The sequence below is a fragment of the Geotrypetes seraphini genome, chromosome 3, assembly GCF_902459505.1.
Source record: "Geotrypetes seraphini chromosome 3, aGeoSer1.1, whole genome shotgun sequence".
NCBI lineage: Eukaryota > Metazoa > Chordata > Amphibia > Gymnophiona > Dermophiidae > Geotrypetes > Geotrypetes seraphini.
In genome coordinates this window covers 313,684,026-313,706,873 of record NC_047086.1, presented here as the reverse complement: position 1 = coordinate 313,706,873, position 22,848 = coordinate 313,684,026, and the positions used below count along the sequence as shown (strand labels likewise).

At 40.2% G+C, this 22,848-nt stretch overlaps 1 protein-coding gene across 2 annotated transcripts in view; it reads left to right on the top strand.

Moving 5' to 3' along the window:
• The window catches only part of LOC117357394 (synaptosomal-associated protein 25-like), a 74,364-nt gene that overhangs the window by 50,034 nt on the left and 1,482 nt on the right, over positions 1-22,848 (top strand). Inside the window, exons 5-7 of one of the 2 annotated variants that reach the window (XM_033937900.1) lie at positions 10,658-10,775; positions 14,363-14,488; positions 20,449-20,593. In XM_033937900.1, the coding sequence (XP_033793791.1) occupies positions 10,658-10,775; positions 14,363-14,488; positions 20,449-20,593 (389 nt within the window). Of the gene's footprint in view, positions 1-10,406; positions 10,525-10,657; positions 10,776-14,362; positions 14,489-20,448; positions 20,594-22,848 lie in introns of both variants that reach the window. The other variant, XM_033937901.1, reaches the window with a different exon arrangement.

Here is a 22,848-nt window from a genome sequence, read left to right as displayed (position 1 = left end):
TACACCTTCAACATGAAAGAACAATTGTAGTAATATTCAAAAACATTAAAAACTATTCTTGATTTCACAAGTGTTCACACCCTTTGACTAAGTATTTGGTGGAAGCTGCTTATGCAGTAATAATATTTATGAATTGACAGGAATAAGTATTTAATAACTTTGAGCAGTAAAATATTGCAGTTTTTGCTTTTTGCTGTTGGCAGACTAAATTGAGCTCTTTCAAATAGGCTGGGGATAATTTGTGGACTGCAGTCTTCAAGTTGTCATGAATTTTTTTTTTTTTAATTGTATTATAGCATGGGTGCCATGTCCAGGTACCAGCACTGAATATGGGTGCTAATTTAGCTAGCAACAGTCAGGGCTCCTTTTAAGAAGCCGCGTTAGCGGCTTTATCGCACGCACCTTTTTAGCGCGCGCCAACCCCCGTGCTAGCCCAAAAACTACCACCTGCTCAAGAGGAGGCGGGTGGCTAGCGTGGCCGGCAAATTAGCGCGCGCTATTACGCATGTTAAACCGCTAACGTGGCTTCGAAAAAGAAGCCCTCAGTGTTTAGAAAATACTGACTGTCTCCAGCTGAATGTAAGGAGGTAGTGATTGAAATTTTCTTCTAGGCTTCCCTCAGTCTATATCTTTGAATAACTTTAGGCTAGAGTTCTCTCAGCAACTTGTTTGACATGTTGAAACCTTTGATTCATGCAACAGAAATAACTTGATTTGTTTACCTACAGTCTTTTGCACTGAATGCCTCTAGTTGGTGAGAGGCCGTATGTGTGTGCTTGGTGCAAAGAGTTCCTAGCACTCAAGGAACAGGTCTGATCTCTTGAAAATAGACTAGGAAGAGCTAAGGAAGACAGAGAGGTACATAGAGACGACCTAAAGGGATGTTGTAGAGAAGTCCCACCTCCAGTTTGGCAGCCTCTGTGCTGCCTTAGAGAAGGGAGGTCATCTTAAAGGAGAGCATCACCCTGGTGAAATAGAAAGTAATCCTGTAGCCATGACTTGCCCACCACAGGATGCAATATCCTCTCGCACCAAGGATATGTCTCTAGGGGCTTTTGCCAAGGAGGGAAGGGTTGGACAGCTGTTGTAGTGGGAAATTTGATAATTAGGCATGTAGATAGCTGGGTGGATGGTGGATGTGAGGATCGCTTGGTCACTTGTCTTCCTGGCAAGAAGGTGGTGGGCCTCAGGCGTCACCTAGATAAGATTTTAGACAGTGGTGGGAGGAGCCTGTTGTCCTGGTACACGTAAGTACCAATGACATAGAGAAATGTGACAGGGAGGTTTTGGAAGCCAAATTTTGACTCTTAGGTAGAAAGCTAAAATTCAGAACCTCTAGGATAGCATTTTCAGAAGTGCTTCCTATTCATTTTATGGAAACTACCCTTACTAGAGTCTCCAAAGAGCTGCACCTGGCCAAATCCAAAGGATTCTACTCCATTCTCATCCTCCTTGATCTATCTGCAGCATTTGACACTGTAGATCACCACCTACTCATTGATATGCTATCTTCACTGGGGTTTCAGGGCTCTGTGGTTTCTTCCTATCTTTCCCGTCGCACCTTTAGTGTAAGCTCTGAAGGATCCTCCTCCACTGTCACTCTCCGTACCTCAGGGATCTGTCCTGGGACCTCTTCTTTTCTCCATCTACACTTCTTCTGTCGGTGCTGTTATTTTCTCCCAGAGGTTCCAGTACCACCTCTATGCTGATGACTTGCAAATCTACCTCTCTACAACTGAAATTTCAATGGAAATCCTGGCCAGAGTCTCAGTCTACCTCTCTGACATTGCAACCTGAATGTCTTGCCACCATCTAAAATTAAACATGGCCGATAGTGAACTCCTTTATCTTTCCTCCTAAACCTGCCTCTTCCCTTCTCCCATTCTCTGTATTGGTGGATAACACTCTCATCCTCCCTGTCTCATCAGCTCACAACTTTGGGATTATCTTTGACTCATCTCTCTCCTTCTCCTTACTTATCCAACTTTCTCTATAATATTGCTAAAATCCGTCCTTTCCTTTATGAGAAAGCTGCCAAAACACTCATCCATGCTCTCGTCAACTTGTCTAGATTACTGCAATGTGATTCTCGCAGGTCTTCTGCTAAGCCATATCTTTCCCCATCAATCTGTTCAAAACAGTGCTGCGTTTCTCATATTCTGCCAGGGTTATTATACCCACATTACTCCTCCTACTAAAATATATCAGTACAAGTTGAATATTTTAAATAAATATATCTATACAAAAATATTCATCTACACATAAACATAAGGGATTATATGTGCCACGTTTCTTTAAACGGAGAAAAGACCTCAGTGTTTCTCAGGAGCATACCTGGGAAACTTTCTATGGCAAGTATTAAGTTGCCACAAAGAAATACATCCTTGGTCTCAGAAAAACTCGATGTATATCTTACTATAGTCACTATCAGAGCTTTAAAATAGATTTTCAGCAAATGAATTTCCCAAAAAGTAAGAAACAAGCATTTATCTCAAGTAGGTACTTTGTCCTCTGATATTGAAAAAAAATCACCGCAGTTCACAGTTGAAACCAAGTGCTGATTTACCATACTCGGATGAATAGTTCAGGTTTCCTTTCTAGATTTCCCGACAGGCCCTGTTTCGCATAGTTGCTGCATCAGGGGAATATTTTAAATAAAGAGCTCTTCCAGATTTTGGGACCTTGAAACTCGAAGGTGGATTCAAAGAGTGATTTCCGCTGAAGCATTGGTCCTCAATTAAACAGCTTTGTGGACTGTTGTTACTTATGGGTGAAGTTGGGCAGAGGTTTTAGCTTGGTCCTGTCTACCTACTGTTATAACAAATGGAGACTCAAGTGTGTTCAGCCAACAATTCACAAATATACTGTATACACACTCAGTTATTTAAACCTTAGCTTATGAGTTTTTCTCACTCTGCCCAAAAGCCTTACTAAAATTCTTTGAAAGACCACCATCACTATCATCCACAATTTTAAACAAAAAATAAGAAGAAATGGAGAAAAGCTTCATGGGTCTGAAAAAACTCCACTTATTAAAACACAGTAATACTAAAGCCAGGTAACCAACAACTGTTTTCAGTAACATATAGGGTTATCAGACATCCGGGGAAACCCGGACATGCCCTCTTTTTAGAGGACTGTCCAGGCTCCCAGATGAACTTTCCAAACCCAGCATTTGTTTGAGATTTGGAAAGCCCCGATGAGCTCTGTCCACATCTGGAGGGCCTCTGAGCATGCACGGATGATGTCGCACACATCCGTGCATGCTCCAGGCCCTTCAAATGCGGCTGGAGCTTCTCTGGAAGAAGGGAGGAGGCTTTGTGGGGCGGGGCTGGAGGCAGAACTGGGCGGGGTCATGTGTCCGGGGTTTCCTGGAGAAAAATATGGTACCTCTAGTAACACAGAAGGTGAAAACAAATACTCAGCCACTCTTATTTATTATCCACTAATAAATATCCAGATCATAATCCACACTCATGACTATTTCCAACCAACTTGAGAATCAGCACTATGTTTCTGATTGACACCTCTATCTCACAATCAGTGCTCGCCTTGAACTGCAAGGTAATGGCGGAATAGAAATCACTAGTGTAATGTAATCCTTCATTCTGTACCTTATACTACCCCTATATTGACTGGGTAAATATAACAACAGGGAATATTAGGGAGAGAAAATTCCTTGTTGACCTCAAGGACTCCTTTATGGAATGAACGAGGTGAAGCAATTCTTGACCTAGGGCTAGACTAACTAACAATAGCAACTCAATCGCTGTTGGCCGATTCTCGGGCCAATTTTCCAACAGCGATTCATTCACTATTAAATTTGCATGCAAATGATTTACACGCAAACCCACCGACTCAATGCAGAGCCCTAACAGTAGTGACAGCCTCCTGTGAAGCATTGAAGTGAAGCATTGAAAAGGTCAGCCAGTGGAGCACTGGGACCCTTACTAATTTATCTTGTTCTCCAGGCAGTTGTTTAGCGAGGGTGGGAGGTACCCCTCCCCCTCTTCCACGCCCCATGCTACAGTCACACCATCCCTTCCCACCCCGTACCTCTAAATCTTTTCCAGCTCGAGCAGCTTCTCCACCATGCTGGCTTTTTCTTTTTCTCTGATGTCATTTCCTGGCCCCGTGACCTGGAAATGAGCAACAGTTAGAGTAGTTGCTTGTGCTGGTGAAGATTTTAAAGAGGTATGGGGGTGGCGGGGAAGGGCAGGCACAAACATGGCATGGGGATAGAGGTGCCAGCGCCCCTACCGAGATGTCTCCTGGGGTAGTCCATTGCCCCCCCCTTTACTATGGCACTGTCTCAGGCAATAATCATAATGGACAAGCTGTAACCTTCTATGTCTCATTCTGAAATATGCTTATTAACCTGAATGTGACTAAGCTTAGGCTTGTTTTTGTGCAAGGCACATAATTCAGGATAAGACAATATTTTATACTCTTGTTCTAAGTTCTCATAAGTGTCAGTTCTTTTACAATCAGTCCATGTATTTAAATCTTTAAGTAAATTTTTACTTCTATATTATGAACTTCCTTTTCAGTTTTATACACTTCTTGTAACTTATTATATATCTATGAATCACTAATACATTTATGAATTGCTAATATATACCAATAGGAGTTCAATTCAATTTCCAAATTAATAAGAGAGGCTGGCTATCTCCAGGAATTACAATCTTACATTAAAATTAAAAAATTATAACTTAATATTTAAATCAAAACAAAAATATAGGAGATCTGCTCATTTGTTAGAGTGAAAGAGAAAGAGGTATCTTAGGTTTTAAAACCTTTACAAAATCATCTTTTAGTGTAAATGAGATATCTTGCAAATAGGTATCCAGGCCTTATGGAAACTGTGATAGGTGGGGTTGGTTCTTAATTGTATTGGAAGAGAGTTCTACCACTTTGCTGCTAGATATGGAAAATATATAGAGTGTATAGTTTTATATTTAATACCTCTAGGATTCAGAAATCTTAACCTCAGATGATTGGTTTTATCTTTTCAAATTCTGCTCTAGACCCTATAGATATGGGCTCAACCTGCTCTATGAAATTTTGTACCATGTTTTTCTTTCACTGTCTAATAAGTCTTCTATGTTTGGAAAAACAAATGATATTTTCAGTCAGTGAGCATCAGAATATTCATGCATGCTCCATAGATAACTCAAGGGTAATCCAAGGCCATTTGACCCCTGCCAGTTGAACCCAGATTATGAAACCTTCAACCTGTGATCTGAGTTTTGATGTACTGACACAATAAACCTTTTTTGTGTACATGCAGAACTTCTAGTTGTCAGAGAAACAAAATATTTGTTCCCAGAGAAACTGTGTGTAAGCCCCATGGACCAACGTGTTTTTTCAGGAGCAGCCATCCAATGAGATACTGATCCAGAGCTGCCATGGCCCAGTTCTGGGTTTCTGACAACCTTATTCAGATTATAGGACATGCAGCACTGGTTTTAATAGGTAGAATCGGGGATTACAAATACCATACAAGTTCAAGGCTAACCAGAGCACCTGTAACCTATTGCCAACTGTTTTCAGATGTATGGTATCTTTAGGTATCTAGTTACAGGAAATGCTTGTGCATTACTCTGTAACTTAAGCCCCCATAAGGGTATTCTAAATTAATGTGAAGTTATGTAGCTACTGTACAGAATTACAAAATCAAATTCATTTTAACTACCGGTACTCAGGCTACCAACAAAATCAGTAAGTTCAGATTGCTCTTTTGTACTCTTAACTCTATTGTGATGCTCATTGTTGTTTTGCTGCTGGAATGGTGTATTGAAATTATTTTACTTGTCAATATATATATTCTTATTGTCCATTGAAGGAACTGTGCCTCCCTGACCACATCATGCTTTCTTGAAACCCTACAATAGACAGACCAGGGTGTCAAACATATGGCCTGTGGATCAATTGTAACTCAACAAGCCTTTTTATAGTGGTAAATCAAATCTTTTTAATAAGCATAAATAAAAACATCCAGTCTGCATAGCAAAAAGGGGGATAATTATAAAAACCTGCCTGTACCTGCAAACCTTCAGTGAAAGATCCAGGGGCCAATGACAACTTTTGGAGACCTCCAGGGCAGCTCCCATTAACTTTGGTTTTCCTGCCACTCTGCCTCTCTACCTAGACCCAGGGCAGAAAGGGGAAAGTGAATGGGGGTGGGGGTGGGGGGGGAACAGCATGTTTGAAGGAGAAGGCATTTCTAAATAGACAAAAGAGAGTGCATTTGGAAATGCTCACAACCTTGAGGATACTCTGCAATGAAGTTTGAAGGTGAGCTGGTAGGGATGGATGTCACTGATGCACACTGGTCAGCAATGTTATGATTCTGCATGGGAAGATATTTGGTGGCTCTCAGCTCATTAGAATCCAAACTGGCCCCAGCTCAAAAATTAATGATGACCACTGTTCTAAGGCATCGTTCTGCATTGCAAGGCAAGGGAGCTAGTGGTGGCCCCCATCGTTTCAAAGTGTGGCTTCCTCATTCTCTTTTCTAAATAATACATACTTCCCCCCAGGTCATCCAGAGGCTGCTGGCATGGTTCTCCTTCAGAACTAACTCTCAGTGAGTTTGAGATATACAGCATACATTCTCCCATGCTATCCTTGTGAGATTGTGCAAGCGATGAAGAAGTTTAGACACCACAGGGATCAAACTCATGGGATAGGTGGCAAAGTTCAGTTGTGGATTAGGAATTGGTTATCGGATAGAAAACAGAGGGTAGGGTTACATGGTCATTTTTCTCAGTGGAGGAGAGTAAACAGTGGAGTGCCACAGGAGTCTGTATTATTGCTATATAGTGCTGTATAGTGCTATATATTTATAAATGATCTGGAAATTGGAATGACGAGTGAGGTGATTAAATTTGCAGATGACACTAAACTGTTCAAAGTTGTTAAAACGCATGCGGATTGTGAAAAATTGCAGGCGGACCTTAGGAAATTGGAAGACTTGGCGTCCAAATGGCAGATGAAATTTAATGTGGACAAATGCAAAGTGATGCACATTGGGAAGAATAACCTGAATCACAGTTACCGGATGCTAGGGTCCACCTTGGGGATTAGCACCCAAGAAAAGGATCTGGAAACCTTCCGCCCAATGTGCAGCAGCGGCCAAAAAAGCAAACAGGATACTAGGAATTATTTAAAAAGGGATGGTTAACAATACTAAGAATGTTATAATGCCTCTGTATCGCTCCATGGTGCGACCTCATCTGGAGCATTGCATTCAATTCTGGTCTCCTTATCTCAAGAAAGATATAGTGGCGCTAAAAAAGGTTTAAAGAAGAGCAACCAAGATTGTAAAGGGGATGGAACTCCTTTCGTATGAAGAAAGACTAAAACAGCTGAGATAGAGTTGGGGGAAGTGTATTGGAGAAAGAGTTTTTGAGGAAATCTGGAAACGAGGTGGGCTGAAGGAGGGAAAGAGTCCAGAAAATCAAACTTAATTTTATTTACACGGTTTGCTCTGAGTCCAGAGGCTGCTGGCAAGGTTCTCCTTCAGAACTAACTCTCAGTGAGTTTGAGATATACAGCATACATTCTCCCATGCTATCCTTGTGAGATTGTGCAAGCGATGAAGAAGTTTAGACACCACAGGGATCAAACTCATGGGATAGGTGGCAAAGTTCAGTTGTGGATTAGGAATTGGTTATCGGATAGAAAACAGAGGGTAGGGTTACATGGTCATTTTTCTCAGTGGAGGAGAGTAAACAGTGGAGTGCCACAGGAGTCTGTATTATTGCTATATAGTGCTGTATAGTGCTATATATTTATAAATGATCTGGAAATTGGAATGATGAGTGAGGTGATTAAATTTGCAGATGACACTAAACTGTTCAAAGTTGTTAAAACGCATGCAGCTGAATGACTTGACTTATCCCTTCCCTCCTTTGTTGCCCAGGACACTGAACACCATCCACTTTATCCAATACTTGTCCTGTCTCCCATGTTGAAGGGAGCAGGGATGACCAAACTAAACAAATGCTTAGTCCGAGTGGATTGAAGCAGACAATGTTTATTGAAGTCTTCAAAGGAGCATCAAATCAAAATGCAAAGGGCCTGACACAGGCCATGTTTTGGCAAGTATAGCCTGTATCAGGAATCCACAATTTTTATAAAAGAATTGCACTATTGATTAAATAGTGGAACCTGATGCACTCTAAGGGCTCCTTTTATCAAGCCGCGCTAGCAGTTTAACGTGCGTAATACCGCGCACTAAACTGCCGGCTGCGCTAGCCACTACCACCTCCCTTGAGCAGGTGTTAGTTTGTAGGCCAGCGCGGGGGTTAACGCATGATGAAACATCGCGCGCATTAACCCCGCTAGCGCGGCTTGATAAAAGGAGCCCTAAGTGTTAGTGTTGAAACAGTGAAGCTGCTGTGTCATGGCATGATACCGACACCTTCACTGTTCTGACACTAAGGGTTGGTACAACCAAAGTGGTTTACATATTATATTCAGGTACTACTTCTGTTCCTAGTGAACTAACAATCTAAGTTTTGTTCCTGAGGCAATAAACTTGCCCAGGATCACAGGGGGCTGCAATGGGAACTGAACCAAGCTCAATGTGCGATGGTGGCTAAGAAAGCAAATAGAACATTAGGAATTATCAGGAAAGGGATGGAAAAGAAAGATGAAAATGTTATAATGCCCTTGTATCGCTCTATGGTACGGCCACACGTCGAATACTGTGTGCAGTTCTGGTTGCCATATCTCAAAAAGATATAGCGGAATTAGAAAAGGACAGAGAAGGGTGACAGAAATGATAAAAGGGATGGGACGACTTCCCTATGAGGAAAGGCTAAAGCAGCTAGGTCTCTTCAGCATGGAGAAGAGAAGGCTCAAGGGGGATATGATGGAGATCTGTAAAATAATTAGTGGAGTGGAAAGGGTATATGTGAATCACTTGTTCACTCTTTCCAGAAATACTAGGACTAGGGAGCATGTGATGAAGTCACTAAATAGTAGATTTAAGACAAACAAGAGGAAATATTTCTTCACACAAAGTGTAATTAAATTCTGGAATTCATTGCCGGAGAATGTGGTGAAATCAGTTAGCTTAGCAGAGTTTTAAAAAGGTTTGAATAAGTTCTTAAAAGAGAAGTCCGTAGGCCATTATTGAGATGGCTTGAGGAAATCCACTGCTTATTCCTAGGATAAGCAGCATAAGATCTGTTTTACTACTTGGGATCTAGCTAGGTACTTGGGACCTGGGTTGGCCACTGTTGGAAACAGGATACTGGGCTCGATGGACCTTTTGTCTTTCCCAGTGTGGCAATTCTTATGTTCCCAGATTCTCAATGCACTGCACTAACTATTAGACTAACCCTCCACTACCTTAAAGTAGATAATTTTTCTTTACAGTTTTCTAGACACATCAGTATGAACTCAACAAGTAACCCTGACAAAACTGTCGTAGTTAATTTGTGATGACCTACTTGTGTCTTTCTAACTGTGAATTATATCATTGAACTCCATTTCTCCATTTCCTCCTTGTTTATTGTCTGTGTGTTATACGAGTTCTTTCTGTCAGGTTTTGTGGAACACTTTGATCTTTTCTTCTCAATGTAATACAAGGAGAAAAGATTAACAATAACTTACTAAAACAAATTTTAATATATATTTATTTCCAAGATGGACTTTGTATCTTTTTTTTTCTTCTGCTGACCTAAATTTTGCAGAAATCTGACTTCAGTTTTATAGTTAGACATTTTGATCATCAATGACTATCTTTCAATTTGTCATTTGATGATTGTCCATTACGTGCAATATATCGTGCACCAACAAATATGTACCCTATTTTAGCTGTAGCTGAAATATTCATAATATTTATAAGTCAATAAAATATGATATTTTATATCTCTCTGAGTAACTGAAACGCCATTGAAAGTAAAATCTTATTCTAAGCATTTGTAGAAAAACAGACAGTAACTGTGTTTGATATTCCCCAAATCTACTTTTTCCCTAAATCAAATCAGTTTTTCCTATCTTAATTCAAATACAAAGCATCCTTTTTATGGTTTGCACCAGAGACATTTTTACTGAAATATATCATCATTTCAATAATGTGTTATTCTGTTTGTATGGAACTGTGTTGTATTGAATTAATGTGCTGTGGTCAAGACATAGGTAATTAACAGAAGCCTACTTTCTTTGAAATAAAATATTTGGAACATCATTTTTTAATCCTACTCATACTGAAGGAAGACATCCTGGTTCAGCGTTGAACCTGCATACATCGCAGCTGCAATGCCTCAGTTGGAATAATGCATTCATATATCTTTTTATATATATATAATTCAGTTGACATGATCATTTTCCATGTTCTGTTGAAGACAAATAAAATTCATTCCATACTGTCATCCCTTTGTCCTGACCAGAACAACTTGATCGTGTTGAAGAAGGCATGAACCATATCAACCAAGACATGAAGGAGGCCGAGAAAAATTTAAAAGATTTAGGGAAATGCTGTGGCCTTTTCATATGTCCTTGTAACAAGTAGGTACTGGGTGCCGACTGCTCTCTGGTGTCCAGTTTTTGTCATAGTGAATGTCTGAAGTTTTGTCTTTCTTCTTTGTCCCTTTTTTTCATCTGCTTCATTCTGTGGGAATAAAATGTTGTGTTTAATCAGAACAACTGGAACGCATCGAGGAGGGACTGGAACAAATCAATAAGGATATGAAAGAAGCAGAAAAGAATTTGACGGACCTAGGAAAATTCTGTGGTCTTTGTTCGTGTCCCTGTAACAAGTAGGTGCTGCCTGCCTGAACCTTTGAGCACCCAAGGCTGATATCTAAGCCTTCTGCAGGTCATCTTTCCTGTGATATGGAAAGGATGAGCATGTGGCATGCAGAGAGTTCAGTACTGGTTCCAGTGCATTCATCACATAGTGCAGACAATTAAGTGGGAATTATATATGTTAAAACAGGCATACTGCAGTACATGCTGCATGGTAATCGCCATTCTAGTCAATATTTCGACATTTTGCAAAATGTGTTCTGCAACCTGCAATTATGTAGACAACAAAAATTGTTATTTTATCCTTCATCTTTCAGAAAAAATAATTACTTGCGGAATAAGTGTGATACCAGTAGCCAGTCTATTGGAAAGCATAGTCCAAATAATCTGGTTTACCATTATCCAGATAAAACTTTGGAGGGACTAACTTTACATTTTGCTCAGCGAATGTCTGTTTGAGCAAAAGAAATCAGTTGATCAGTCACCTGGAATCTGATCATGAGACATTTCATTAGGTTTTTGATTGAAGATGGCTTACGGAAGTACCTCATACACTCGCAAAAATGTTGAAATGAATATTTGGAGGATCAGTATCCCAGAAAGAAAACTGTTCTCCTTATTCTTCAAAATAAATTGCTAATTTAGGACTAAAATATGCCATTTTTTTTACATCAATTTAGAACAGTTAGCAATAAAACTCGGTGAACTGATTAATGTCAATGCATGAATAAACTACTAAAGTAAAGTAAATAAGGCCAGCCCAAAATAATTATTTGTAAATACACTGAAGAGAGACCTGTTATAAACAAACAGAAGTTTGTGTATAACCAATTCTAACATATTTTATCCTTTTTAACTGAAATCTCATAAGAAAAATAAAACCAAGTATCAGATATCTTTGGGCTCCTTTTCCAATGCCGCGGTAGAGGTTTCTACCATGAGCCAATGAGGTAAATACTCTTGACACTCATAGGAATTCTTTGAGCGTCAGGGCATTTACCTTGCCGACTCACAGTAGAAACCTTTACTGCAGCGTTTCTTAGATACAATAGAAAGCATCATGTTAGAGAAAATTGTTATTATTCTTTTAAACAGAATGGGCTGCTTTCACCAAGTAATATCTGTTGTCTTTTTTTATGTTGTGAAACGTTTTAATGGACCAACAAGGAATGTGAGTGTAGTGCATAAGTTTTTAGGACGTCTACATAATATGAAGAATGGCTTGTGAGGTCTCCAAAGCTCCAGATTAAAGATGTTAGAAGGAGAAATTAAATATTAAAAATGTACTACATCTTTTTTCTTGATTCTTAAATGGTTCTCCAACCTATGAGGATTAAAGTTGTCGCCAGGGCTAATTTTTACGGTACTTTAGTCCGATTAATATCTGAAACGCAAACAGCTTCCAGCAGAGCTTAAAGAAATTTCAACAGAATGGAGTTTTTTGTTTATTTGTTTGTATTTTTTTTCCTGGTGTGGAGATCCTATTGAGCCATTATTTTTGTTTCTTGCTTTACATTTCTGTCAAATATGTATTAACATTTTGCATATGTAGCCAAAGTACGTGTTAGGTACTACTAACAGACCATTATTTTAGTAGTCTACTAACAGGAAACTAAGGCCCTCTTTTACAAAGGCACGCTAAGCGTTTTAGCATGCGCTAAATCAACGTGTGCGCTAACCAATAACACGTACATAGGATAACATGGACACGTTAGTGTCTAGCATGCGATAATATTTATCGCGCGCTAAAAAGCATAGCGCACCTATGTAAAAGAGGGAGTAAGAGCTCATTTTATAAAGCTGCAGTAGAGGTTTCTACCATAGGCCAGCGAGATAAATGCTCCGACGCTCATATGAATTCTCTAAACATCGGAGCTTTTACCTCACCGGCCCGATGTAGAAACCTTTACCGCAGCTTTGCAAAACCCAGCGTAAGAGATCAATAATTTCTAGAGGACATGCAACGCTTTGGGAAACCCTAATTGAATAATTTTGTCTGGTGTGTTTTATGGAGCACAGTCTTCCCTCTTTTAAGTCTTCCTAAGTTTCTAAAAGAAATAAGAGCAACAGAAAGTATAAATGAGCCAACCTTTCGTTGCGGTATTTAGAAACATTTATTTCTCTTTTTTTTACCTCCATGGAGATTAAGGCCCGCTGTTACTAAGGTGCGCTAACCGATTTAGCGCACGCTAAACGCTAACACGTGCATGCTAGTCTATGGATACGTTAGCATTTAGCGTGCGCTAATTCGATTAGCACGCGCTAATCGGTTAGCGCACCTTAGTAAAAGAGGGGGGTAAAGGTTCTGATATTTCCTAAGGCTGCAGATATACGAGTATGTAACTTTGAATCCCAGAGGTACTAGTTTGAACACTCACGCTCATGTAGAAATAAACAGATAAAACTAAATCTTGCAGTGTTTATAATCTTCCAAGAAGTAGGGAACCAGTTCTTTGTATGATGTGAACCATGTGTGGTTAATCTCATTTCATGAACTATGGTAACATTCTTTTATTGCAGACTCAAAAGCTTATCATTTTTTTAAGAGCATTATATTACTGATCTATACTGATATCGGAGAACTGCAAAATTGAGCCACACATGTTAACATCTGCGTCTGCAGGCATGCCTGGATTTTATTATTTTTTTTCCATGATAACTCGGTCAGAACTGGATCCCTACTGGTTTAGTCAAATTAAGCATCTCGAGATATTATCTTAACGTTTGGAGCAGTGAACCAGGAGGAAGATGATCCAGTTTTGCCTGTGTTTAGCTCATTGTGAAGGCTGTTACTGCTGGTGAATTGCTGGAATGATGAACCACTGAAGCAGTTGTGTTTGGTGAGAATGCTTCTCTTTTCATGCCTGTAGCCGGTGCATGAAGAAGGCGCATAGGATTCCTGTTTTAATGCCAAATTGCTTCTATTCTTTTTTTTTCTTCTGCACTCATTTCACTATCACCTATTGTACTTTTTTGTCTCTGACAAGGGTTTGTACATCAGCTCTCAATGTATGACTAATATATTCAAGTACCGATATATTATTTTGAAATCTACTAAAATTACCACAGCTATGACTTTTATGCTGGCATCCTGCAAACAGCAGTTGCAAAATGCCTGTGGCATAGATGTACCCTATGTCACACATAAGAAAACCATCACTTTTTATTATTTTAAAACCAAAATTTACCTATATATCTCTTTTGGCTAATGTGTTGCTGTGATGTGATGTACACACCATATTTGGTGATTTTGTTTTATGTCTGTCTTGCAATGTTATTTACTCGTATGTTTTATGTGAAAATACAAAAGTGTCACTGAAATAAAAACTGAGTCTTGTCCAGTTTCCTTTTTAACATAAAAGAAAACCTGAAATAAATCATTGGGGGCAGTACTGCTGAATTCCCAGTTGTGATCTCTCTAATTCATAATGAGTTTGAAAAATAATTGCTGTGGTTCAGGTGTATGATATATCGGTATAAGATAATGTCCTCATTTGAATCTCATTTGCCTGATGCAGTCCATACCTTGAGAAAAGTGATTTCCTGTTGCTATTTCAGCCAGTGTTGTGCCTGCTACTCATACTTTATTTTTCCGTAGATTTAAATCGAATGATGCTTACAAAAAAGCCTCGGGCAATAATCAAGATGGAGTTGTGGCCAGTCAGCCTGCCCGTGTTGTAGATGAACGTGAGCAGATGGCCATCAGTGGTGGTTTTGTTCGCAAGTGAGTTATCTGCCTTTCACACTCATACAGTACATTACAATTTCATCAAAAAACCCAAAAAACAATTCTTCACTAATTTGCAAACATCCCATGCCTAAACAATAAGACACAATAGAATGCCTATTTTAAAAGCTGGAGCCACTGTTCCCTCTAAACTCAGTGGGTGTCCTCCAACCGTATTGCTAACAGTAGGGGGTGATGCTTCAAAATTGGGTTTTCAATTGCTAGGAACAGGCAGGTTCCTTGGATTCTGACAGAGCTTGCCTGTTTCTCCCTATTGAAAATGTGATCCTGAAACAGCACTCCCCAGAAGCAGGACTCGGTGGTGTAGCGAGGGTGAGAGGCCCCCCCATCCGCTCCTTTCCCGCTCCCTCCTGCCATGCATGCGCACCTCTTCCCTTCTCCAATACCTCTTTAACCTTCCTGGCGCAAGCAGCAACCCCAACCTGCTGCTCGTGCCAGGTTTACCTTTTCCTCTGATATCACTTCCTAGGCGGGGGGTCCAGAAAGTGACATCAGAGGAAGAGCCGACGCTGGCGTGAGCAGCAGGTTGGGGTTTGCTGCTTATACCGGGAACATTAAAGAGGTACAAAGGAAGGGATAGGGCATGTATGTGCAGTAGGGGGGGGGGAAGGAGAGGGGGGGTGGAGAGAAGGAAGGTGCTAGTGCGCCCACCAATTTGGTGCCCCCCTCCCCTTACTACACTACAGGAAGGACTGTAGGTAGAGGACTCTTGCTCAGCTTAGAAGGAACAGTGGCTGGGGTAGGGTTACCATACGGCTCCAGAAAAAGGACGACGGATTGAGACATCTGGGTATTCTCTTGAAAATAATGGAAATAAGGAGGATAGATTGAGACATCTACGTGTTACTTCCACTGAAAGCAATGGAATAAAAACCCGGATGTCTCAAACTGTCCTTTTTCTGGAAGGCAAAGAAACAAACAAGAAGGTGACTCTTTGGCGCTCAATCTCCTTTATTAGTTAATATACCACTGACTTGACACAATCGTGTTTCGGCCCAAAAGGCCTGCCTCAGGAGTCTGGTTTTGTGATCTGAAGAGAAAGATACCTAGGGGTTAACAAATGTGCAACACATCTCATTTTAGAATAACTTTTAGTCTTGTTCCAAACGGGATCTCAGCACTGTCTTCAGCCACTATATGTGGGTCACAAGTTGGATATGCATTCTTTGTTTTACTTCAAATAATTATATTGTCCTTTTTGACGACAGATGACTAAACCATCTTTTTCAAGAATACAAGAAATGTCACACATTTGTGAACCCCTAGATATTTTTCTCCTCAGATCACGAAATCAGACTCCTGAGGCAGGCCTTTTGGGCCGAAACACGATTGTGTTGAGTCAGTGGTATATTAACTAATAAAGGAGATTGAGCACCAAATAGTCACCTTCTGGTTTGTTTCTTTTCCTTCCACTACCCAAGAGGGGAGAATCTCCTGTTTCTTCTGAACTCTTCTTTTTCTGGAGCCATATGGTAACCCGAGGCTGGAACACTAACCAGGTAATATTATTTTCCAGGCCATAAAAGTGCATTGCACTCCTTTCCATCCGTACCTCTCACCTCCAGTTCCTTTACTTTGATCCCCCAATCCTGTTTTCCTGTCTCAGTTCTCCCCAACACCAAGAGGGAGGAAGGGAACATAAATCTTTCTGGCTATTTGTTCACTGCCTACCCACATCGGCATTTCATTAATTTTTCTAACCTCGGTGACTGCTTCTCTTGCCCACTAATGTTTGGAAAACCAACATACTTTTGTTAATATGGGAGTTACTATGGTGATGGAAACTAGTAGAGCTCTCTAAGCTGGACAGAGCTGGGAGACTAGTACAGTTGTGGAAGTTATGAAAATATGATTGATAGTGTCCTTATGCATGAGAGTGGAGTTTGGATGGGATAAAAGTATCTGCATTACTGAGAGCAAGGCCTTTGGTTGCCTGCATCTCTGCCAAGACCCATGAAAGTTAAGGGGGTGTCTTCTTCTGGCCTAAGAAGCAGGGGCTGCAGGGAAAAAGTGAATTCTCTCTGCTCAGTAGCAGAGGCAGATTGAGATAAAGTCACAAGGGCTCTGGGGCAAAAAAAAAAAATGGAGAGCCAGAGAACAAAGCAAGTGGGTGACCTGCTGAAGACTAAGGTGGGCGAGGAGTAACATACCTCGAGGAAGCAGATAGACGAGGACAGTTTGGGCTGCAATTGAGTCCAGTGTTTGTCATAGGGAAAAAGTGCAATTTATCAGACATTGAAAAGGGCATGACCATCAGCTACGGGGTGAAGGGCAGCATTTCAGAAATGGCAGAGCTTGTGAACTGTTCACAGGCTGTAGTGGTTAAAATGTACAGTGAGTGGATGAATGGAACCTTTTCGATGACCCAACGTGGTAACTGTGGGGCAGCATAAGCTAGCAATGCAAGAGGTGAATGTCAGATGCGTAGGTTGCAAAGGAGGTGCACTCCAAAAAACATAAGTTGGCTGAGGATGCAACAGTCTCTTGAACCGGCCTGGTGTGGCAGAAGCCCAGAGTAGATCCATTTTCTGTTAATCTCAGGAATAAGGAGAGGCTAAGCCAGCTCTAGCTGGCTAATATGAGAAAGAGAGGAGAGGGACTCAGTGTTGTAGCAAGATCCATATAGCAAAAGAAAAGCATGTGGACCTCAAGAATGGGTACGAAAAACAACCTTTATTTAAAGAGTCAACACAGACAATGTTTTGGCAAATGCCTGCTTCAGGAGTCAGTTGCGATTATTGTTCCAAAGATTTCAATGGGCTATGATCCAACATACGTCCAAATGAAAGCTTTTCTTGAATGTGACTGAGCTATGTACATCGCTGTCCAGAGTCTGAATGCCATATACAAACTGTTTTTCAACAGAGTTCAACTTTCAATTAGACAAGTGTTGATCATAACCCATATCTTACATAGCGTATATTTGACAAATGGGCTTATAATTTACCAACTACCCACATCCAAAGAAATAAATATTATGAGGTTGGGGAGGGGAGCAGGACATTAGAATCCCTTTATCTGGATATCTTGGTGAGAGACTTAGCTCACATGACTTCATCATATTGGATAGGGGGAGGGGATCAAGTCACAGGAAGGCCTTTGTGAAGACTGTGAGAGTCAGAAATGTAGAGATCTTTAACCTATGGGGAGCCTTATGAGTTGAATCATAAGAGGAGTGGAGGAGATCAGAGCCCACTCAGGGCTCGTGTTACCAGTGGTGTTAACACTTCTGCATTAAATATGGTTTAATGCCAGATTCACTGAAGGTTTAATGCACTGAAGCCGGCTCAATTCCTGTGGGCTTTGATGGATTTGCCGTGGGAGAATCACTACTGCGACTTTGTAAAAGGGGCCCTGAAACAGCTGATAACACAATTTTAATTGGCAACGGGCAGGCAGAAATTTTTTTTGTTTGTGTCATTTTTAAAAAAAATTTTATCAATTTTTTTATGCCCATGTTGTCATTAACAGAAGCAATGTTGTTCCTCAGTAACAACATGTGTTCTTGTAAACAAGGGCTGTGGCTCAGTGGTTGAGCTGCTGCTTCTGCACCCAGTGGTTGTGAGATCAAATCCCAGTGCTGCTCCTTGTGACCTTGGGCAAGTCACCTAATTCTCCAGTACCCACCGCTTTGAAGTGCCGTCTTAACTTTACATTCTGGTGGGCAAATTTATGCTTGATATACAGATATGAAAAAATGATTGCAGAATTGTTAGGGAATATAAAAATTTTTAAGATAATATGGGGTCCATTGACGTCTTTTATTGATCTATTGTAGATTTGATTTTTATTGATATATTATGTGCACATCCAGGGGGAGGGAGGGAGGGAGGGTGGATTTATTTTTAAATGATTCTCTGAATTCTTGTAAAATTAATGTATTGGTTTATTTATTAGTGCTTATTATCTCTTATGGATATGAAATGTATATCATAATGAGCTTTTTGAAGATTTGATTATTAAATTAAAAATTTATAATAGTTATGGGATAGGGTGGGGGGAGGGATATAGATTGATTTGTTTCTTGAAAGAGTATTAAGTGATGTCTTAAATATAAAATGTATTTAATTTGTATTGCACTTATTGAAAATGAATAAAGAATAAAAAAAAGAAAAAGAAATGGCAAAGCGACAAAAAGGCAGTATACAAGTCAATGAGGACTTGGTACTGCCTTTTTATCATGTTGGCCCTTCCCTATTTAGAAAGAGGGTGCACTATTTCACTTAAAGTACATAGTCTTTCCCAGTAGTGAATGTATGTGCACTCCATTTGGCACATGCACGCTTTGGCAATGGTTTGTGCATACATGACAGTTCCATGATCATAGGCGGGACCTTAGGCATCCGGGCCAATCAGAGCCTTAGGACCCTGGACTTTTCTAGGCACGCTTATCAGTTAAGATCATCTATAACTGCCAGTCTTCTGTCATTCTTTCTCATCTCTAGGGCTTTTGCTCTCTGCTATATTACTTTTCCCTACCCCCAGCTCTGGGTAAAAGAGTAGTGCTAGGCCTACAAGGGTACCCTGTCAAAACCTCAACAAATTGACATCCAAAGCATTTTCTCTCCCACTAATATTGCAATGCATTCTGGCAGGTAAAGAATGCTGGAAGCTGAAATGGGCTCCCTTCTAGAGAATGACATGGGACAAATTTGTCCCCGTCCCCATGGAATCTATCTCCATCCCTGTCCCTGTACCATCCATGCAAGCTTTGTCCTCATCTGCACAAGCCTTGAACAAAAGCTTGCAGGGATTGGGCAGACCTAGGAACAGAACTCACGGGGACAGGACGGGGATGGAGATAGATCCTGTGGGGACATAAGAACATAAAAATTGCCATACTGGGACAGACCGAAGGTCCATCAAGCCCAGTATTCTGTTTTCAACTGTAACCAACAGGTCCCAAGTACCTAGGTAGATCCCAAGTAGTAAAACAGATTTTATGCTGCTTATCCTAGGAATAAGCAGTGGATTTCTCTACACCATCTCAATAATAGTCCGTGTCATTCTCTACTCCCTTCCTCCGTTTTTTTTAACTGCTCTTGTGTTCATACAAGGGAAATAGAAATCAGGATATCTGGACTACTTAGAGTTAAAACTTTCTATTTCATGATTGCTCTTCTGTAGGCATGTTTTACAGTTGCTGATAAAGACGAAACTAATAGAAAGGAACACTATACAACTGTTGTTTGAATGCATAATGAACCACCTTCTATAAAGTCAAAGACTGTTATCAGTTGCACCTTCTTTTGCATGTTGACCCATACTTCCCTTTTATTATTTAATTCAGGTATCATCAGCATAAGAAGAGGCAGTTTAGACTTTTTGATGGAGGGGCCTGTCAGTGTCAGGTTCCTCCTTTTCTGCTAAATCAGAACTAGCCTTTACTGACATTACAGAACTATAAGCATTTATTCAACACTACATTGTGCTTTTTGCCAATTTTTGTCTGCTTTTTTTTTCATTATAGTAACAGACCTCAACTAGGCTCTCTCTGTAACTTGGTATGCCCTAAGTCTAGCCACCAGGTGTCACCATTACAAAATGGTCAAGACATTCTTCCCCTCTAGCGGCAGAACAGCACTTACATGTCATCCCACACCCTCACACAGTTGAAGAAGCAGAAAAAAAGGCTCAGAAATCAAACTCAGATCTTCTGCATAGCATTGCATGGCCCTATTACTGAACCATTATTCATTACTGATCATTGGAGATCAATCAGTGTCATTATGTCTCTAGATCTTCTTATTTTTCCATTGATACATATACAAAAGAGAGAGAGAGAGAGAAAAAAAAAGAACAGACTCCTCATCTGGGCCAGTGCAACTCATTATCCATTTACACTGGGATTGTTTGTAAAACTGTAGCCTTCATTTTTCTCCAGTCTAAAACACAGTGAACACATTGAACTCAAAGCATTTTTCTGTTTTTCCTAGGGTAACAAATGATGCCCGAGAAAATGAAATGGATGAAAATCTTGAACAAGTCAGTGGTATGATTGGAAATCTCCGTCACATGGCTGTTGATATGGGCAATGAGATTGACACACAAAACCGCCAAGTGGAAAGGATCCAGGACATGGTAAGAACTATGGGGCTTATTTTCATATCACAAAGTCGTCCAAAAAAATGGCCTAAATCAGCACCTGAACATTTTTCTCGCCAAGATGTCCAAGTGCCAACTTTTGAAACTGATTTTCTAGATGTCTTGATAGACTTTTTTGAGGACCTACTTTATATAGACAAACTGCAGACCTCACAGCATAACATGAAAAAAGCCAGAGCATGATGGCCGAAACGCTGGTTTTACCTAGGATGCAGCGAGACCCAGCAACCTGCAACAAATAATAATGCAAGTCACCCGAAACAAAGACAATGTTAATGGTCAACTTCTATTTATTATACAGTATATTATCTCAAACTGTATGTATAACTTGACAACAATGATAACTTTTAATATGTATAATTCTTTGTAAGATATTGTTGCATAGAATTTTGTATAGCGTTAAATATGTTGCCTCTAAGCCATCTAGAACTCTAATTATTGAGAATTTGGCGAGATATAGGACTGCACATAACATAACATCTAAATGTGCTTTAGCTAAAAGAGACAATGAAAATGGAATATACAGTATCAATGAATAAGACAAATAGCTAAGTGTTCCCTTGTAGAAGGTCAAGTGAGCTAACATTACATAAGAGATTGACAACCAATAGTATGATTCGAACAACAGTGTAACATGATCATATTTATGAGACCCAATAATTAATTTTATAGCCATATATTGAGCCATCTGAAGCCAGCATAACTGTGTCTGAGATAATCCATTACAATAATCCAACCTACTGATTAAAAAGGCCAAACACCACTAAACAATGTTGACTTCTGAGAAAGGGCCTATTAGCCCTAATAAGATGAAGCATCTGAAAACAGGACCTGACTACCAATGAAATCTGAGCTTGAAAGGGAAACTGCTATTAAAAATAAATCCAAGTATCTATAGCTAGAGAATGACCAAGAAGCACAAGAGAGCAGGCCATCCTGGGAAATCTTAATGTAACCAACATTGCTGATAACTTTAGAGGATTATGCTTTAAACAAAGAATTTCCAACTATGAAGAAAAAGAAAATAGTCATTATATAGAGATCAGGTCTAGCCAAGTCTACGACCTCTCCCTCCCCTAAAAAAACCCCACAACCTCCCCCCAAAAAACTAAAGGTTAACATTGAAAAGGATTTAACTGGACAGATGAAGTTCCTGCCAAGTTAAATCCCACTGAGTGAACCAGCACCCAGTCTTCAGCAGCACCTGAACCAATTAATGCTGCTAGCCCTAATGAATATGCATGAGAGAGATTTGCATATAATGGAAATGAGAGGCATGCAAATCTGCTCCATGCATATTCATTAGGGCTAGCCTGAAAACCCAATTGGCCTGATGGTCCTCCAGGACAGGGTTGGGAACCACTGCCTTAAATGACAATCCAGTAGGAGGGATGCTCACTGCCGACAGGCCCACATCTTTAAAATGGCAGGCCTTTTCCTTCTCTGTTCATCCTTGGATGCACTGGAAGGTGTCTAAGCTCTCACTGGCCCAGGAATAAGTGGACATGCCTAAATGTAGGCACATTGATGCCAATTTATGTTAGTATACTACCATCAAAAGATAAACATCAAAAAGTGGAGTGGATATATAATTGTTGAATTCATCAAAAAGTATTTTTTTTCAAATAAACTGTATACAAATAAAAATATGCTGGCTAGGATAAATGTTCTTTTTAGAAATATTGAACGCTAGTATGCTACAACAGGACCTTGGCAACCAGATGTTGTTATAGTATTATGGCTCATAGTGTGGCATCTAGGCATCTAAATAACAGTGCTCAATTGTAATATTGCCACCCTGATTCTCATAACAGCACTCTAAGGTGGTGGTGGGTGCCCTGCCGCCGCCTAACTTAATTGTTTTAATTGGTGATTAACAGTGTAGTAATTGACCAAGTCGTTTAAAACCAATTAAAAACACATTAGAAAAAAAATATGGTGGACATCTCCCATCCATAGAGGTGCCTACCACCGCCTACATCAAAAATATGTGTGGTTTATGCCAGAAGTGGACATAGGCACCCCTATGGAAACGATTCTTGTCAAAAGTAGGCATGGTAAATGTAGGCCTGTAAAACCCTGGCCTACATTTCCGGCACCTACTTTTGGGATTCTGTGAATGGCACCACTTTTCTGGATGGCCACTGATAATGACGCTGTTTACAGAATCCAGGCCAGAATGCCTACCCAACTATGTTATTTGCCAATACCAACATTCTAGTGTCTGTCAT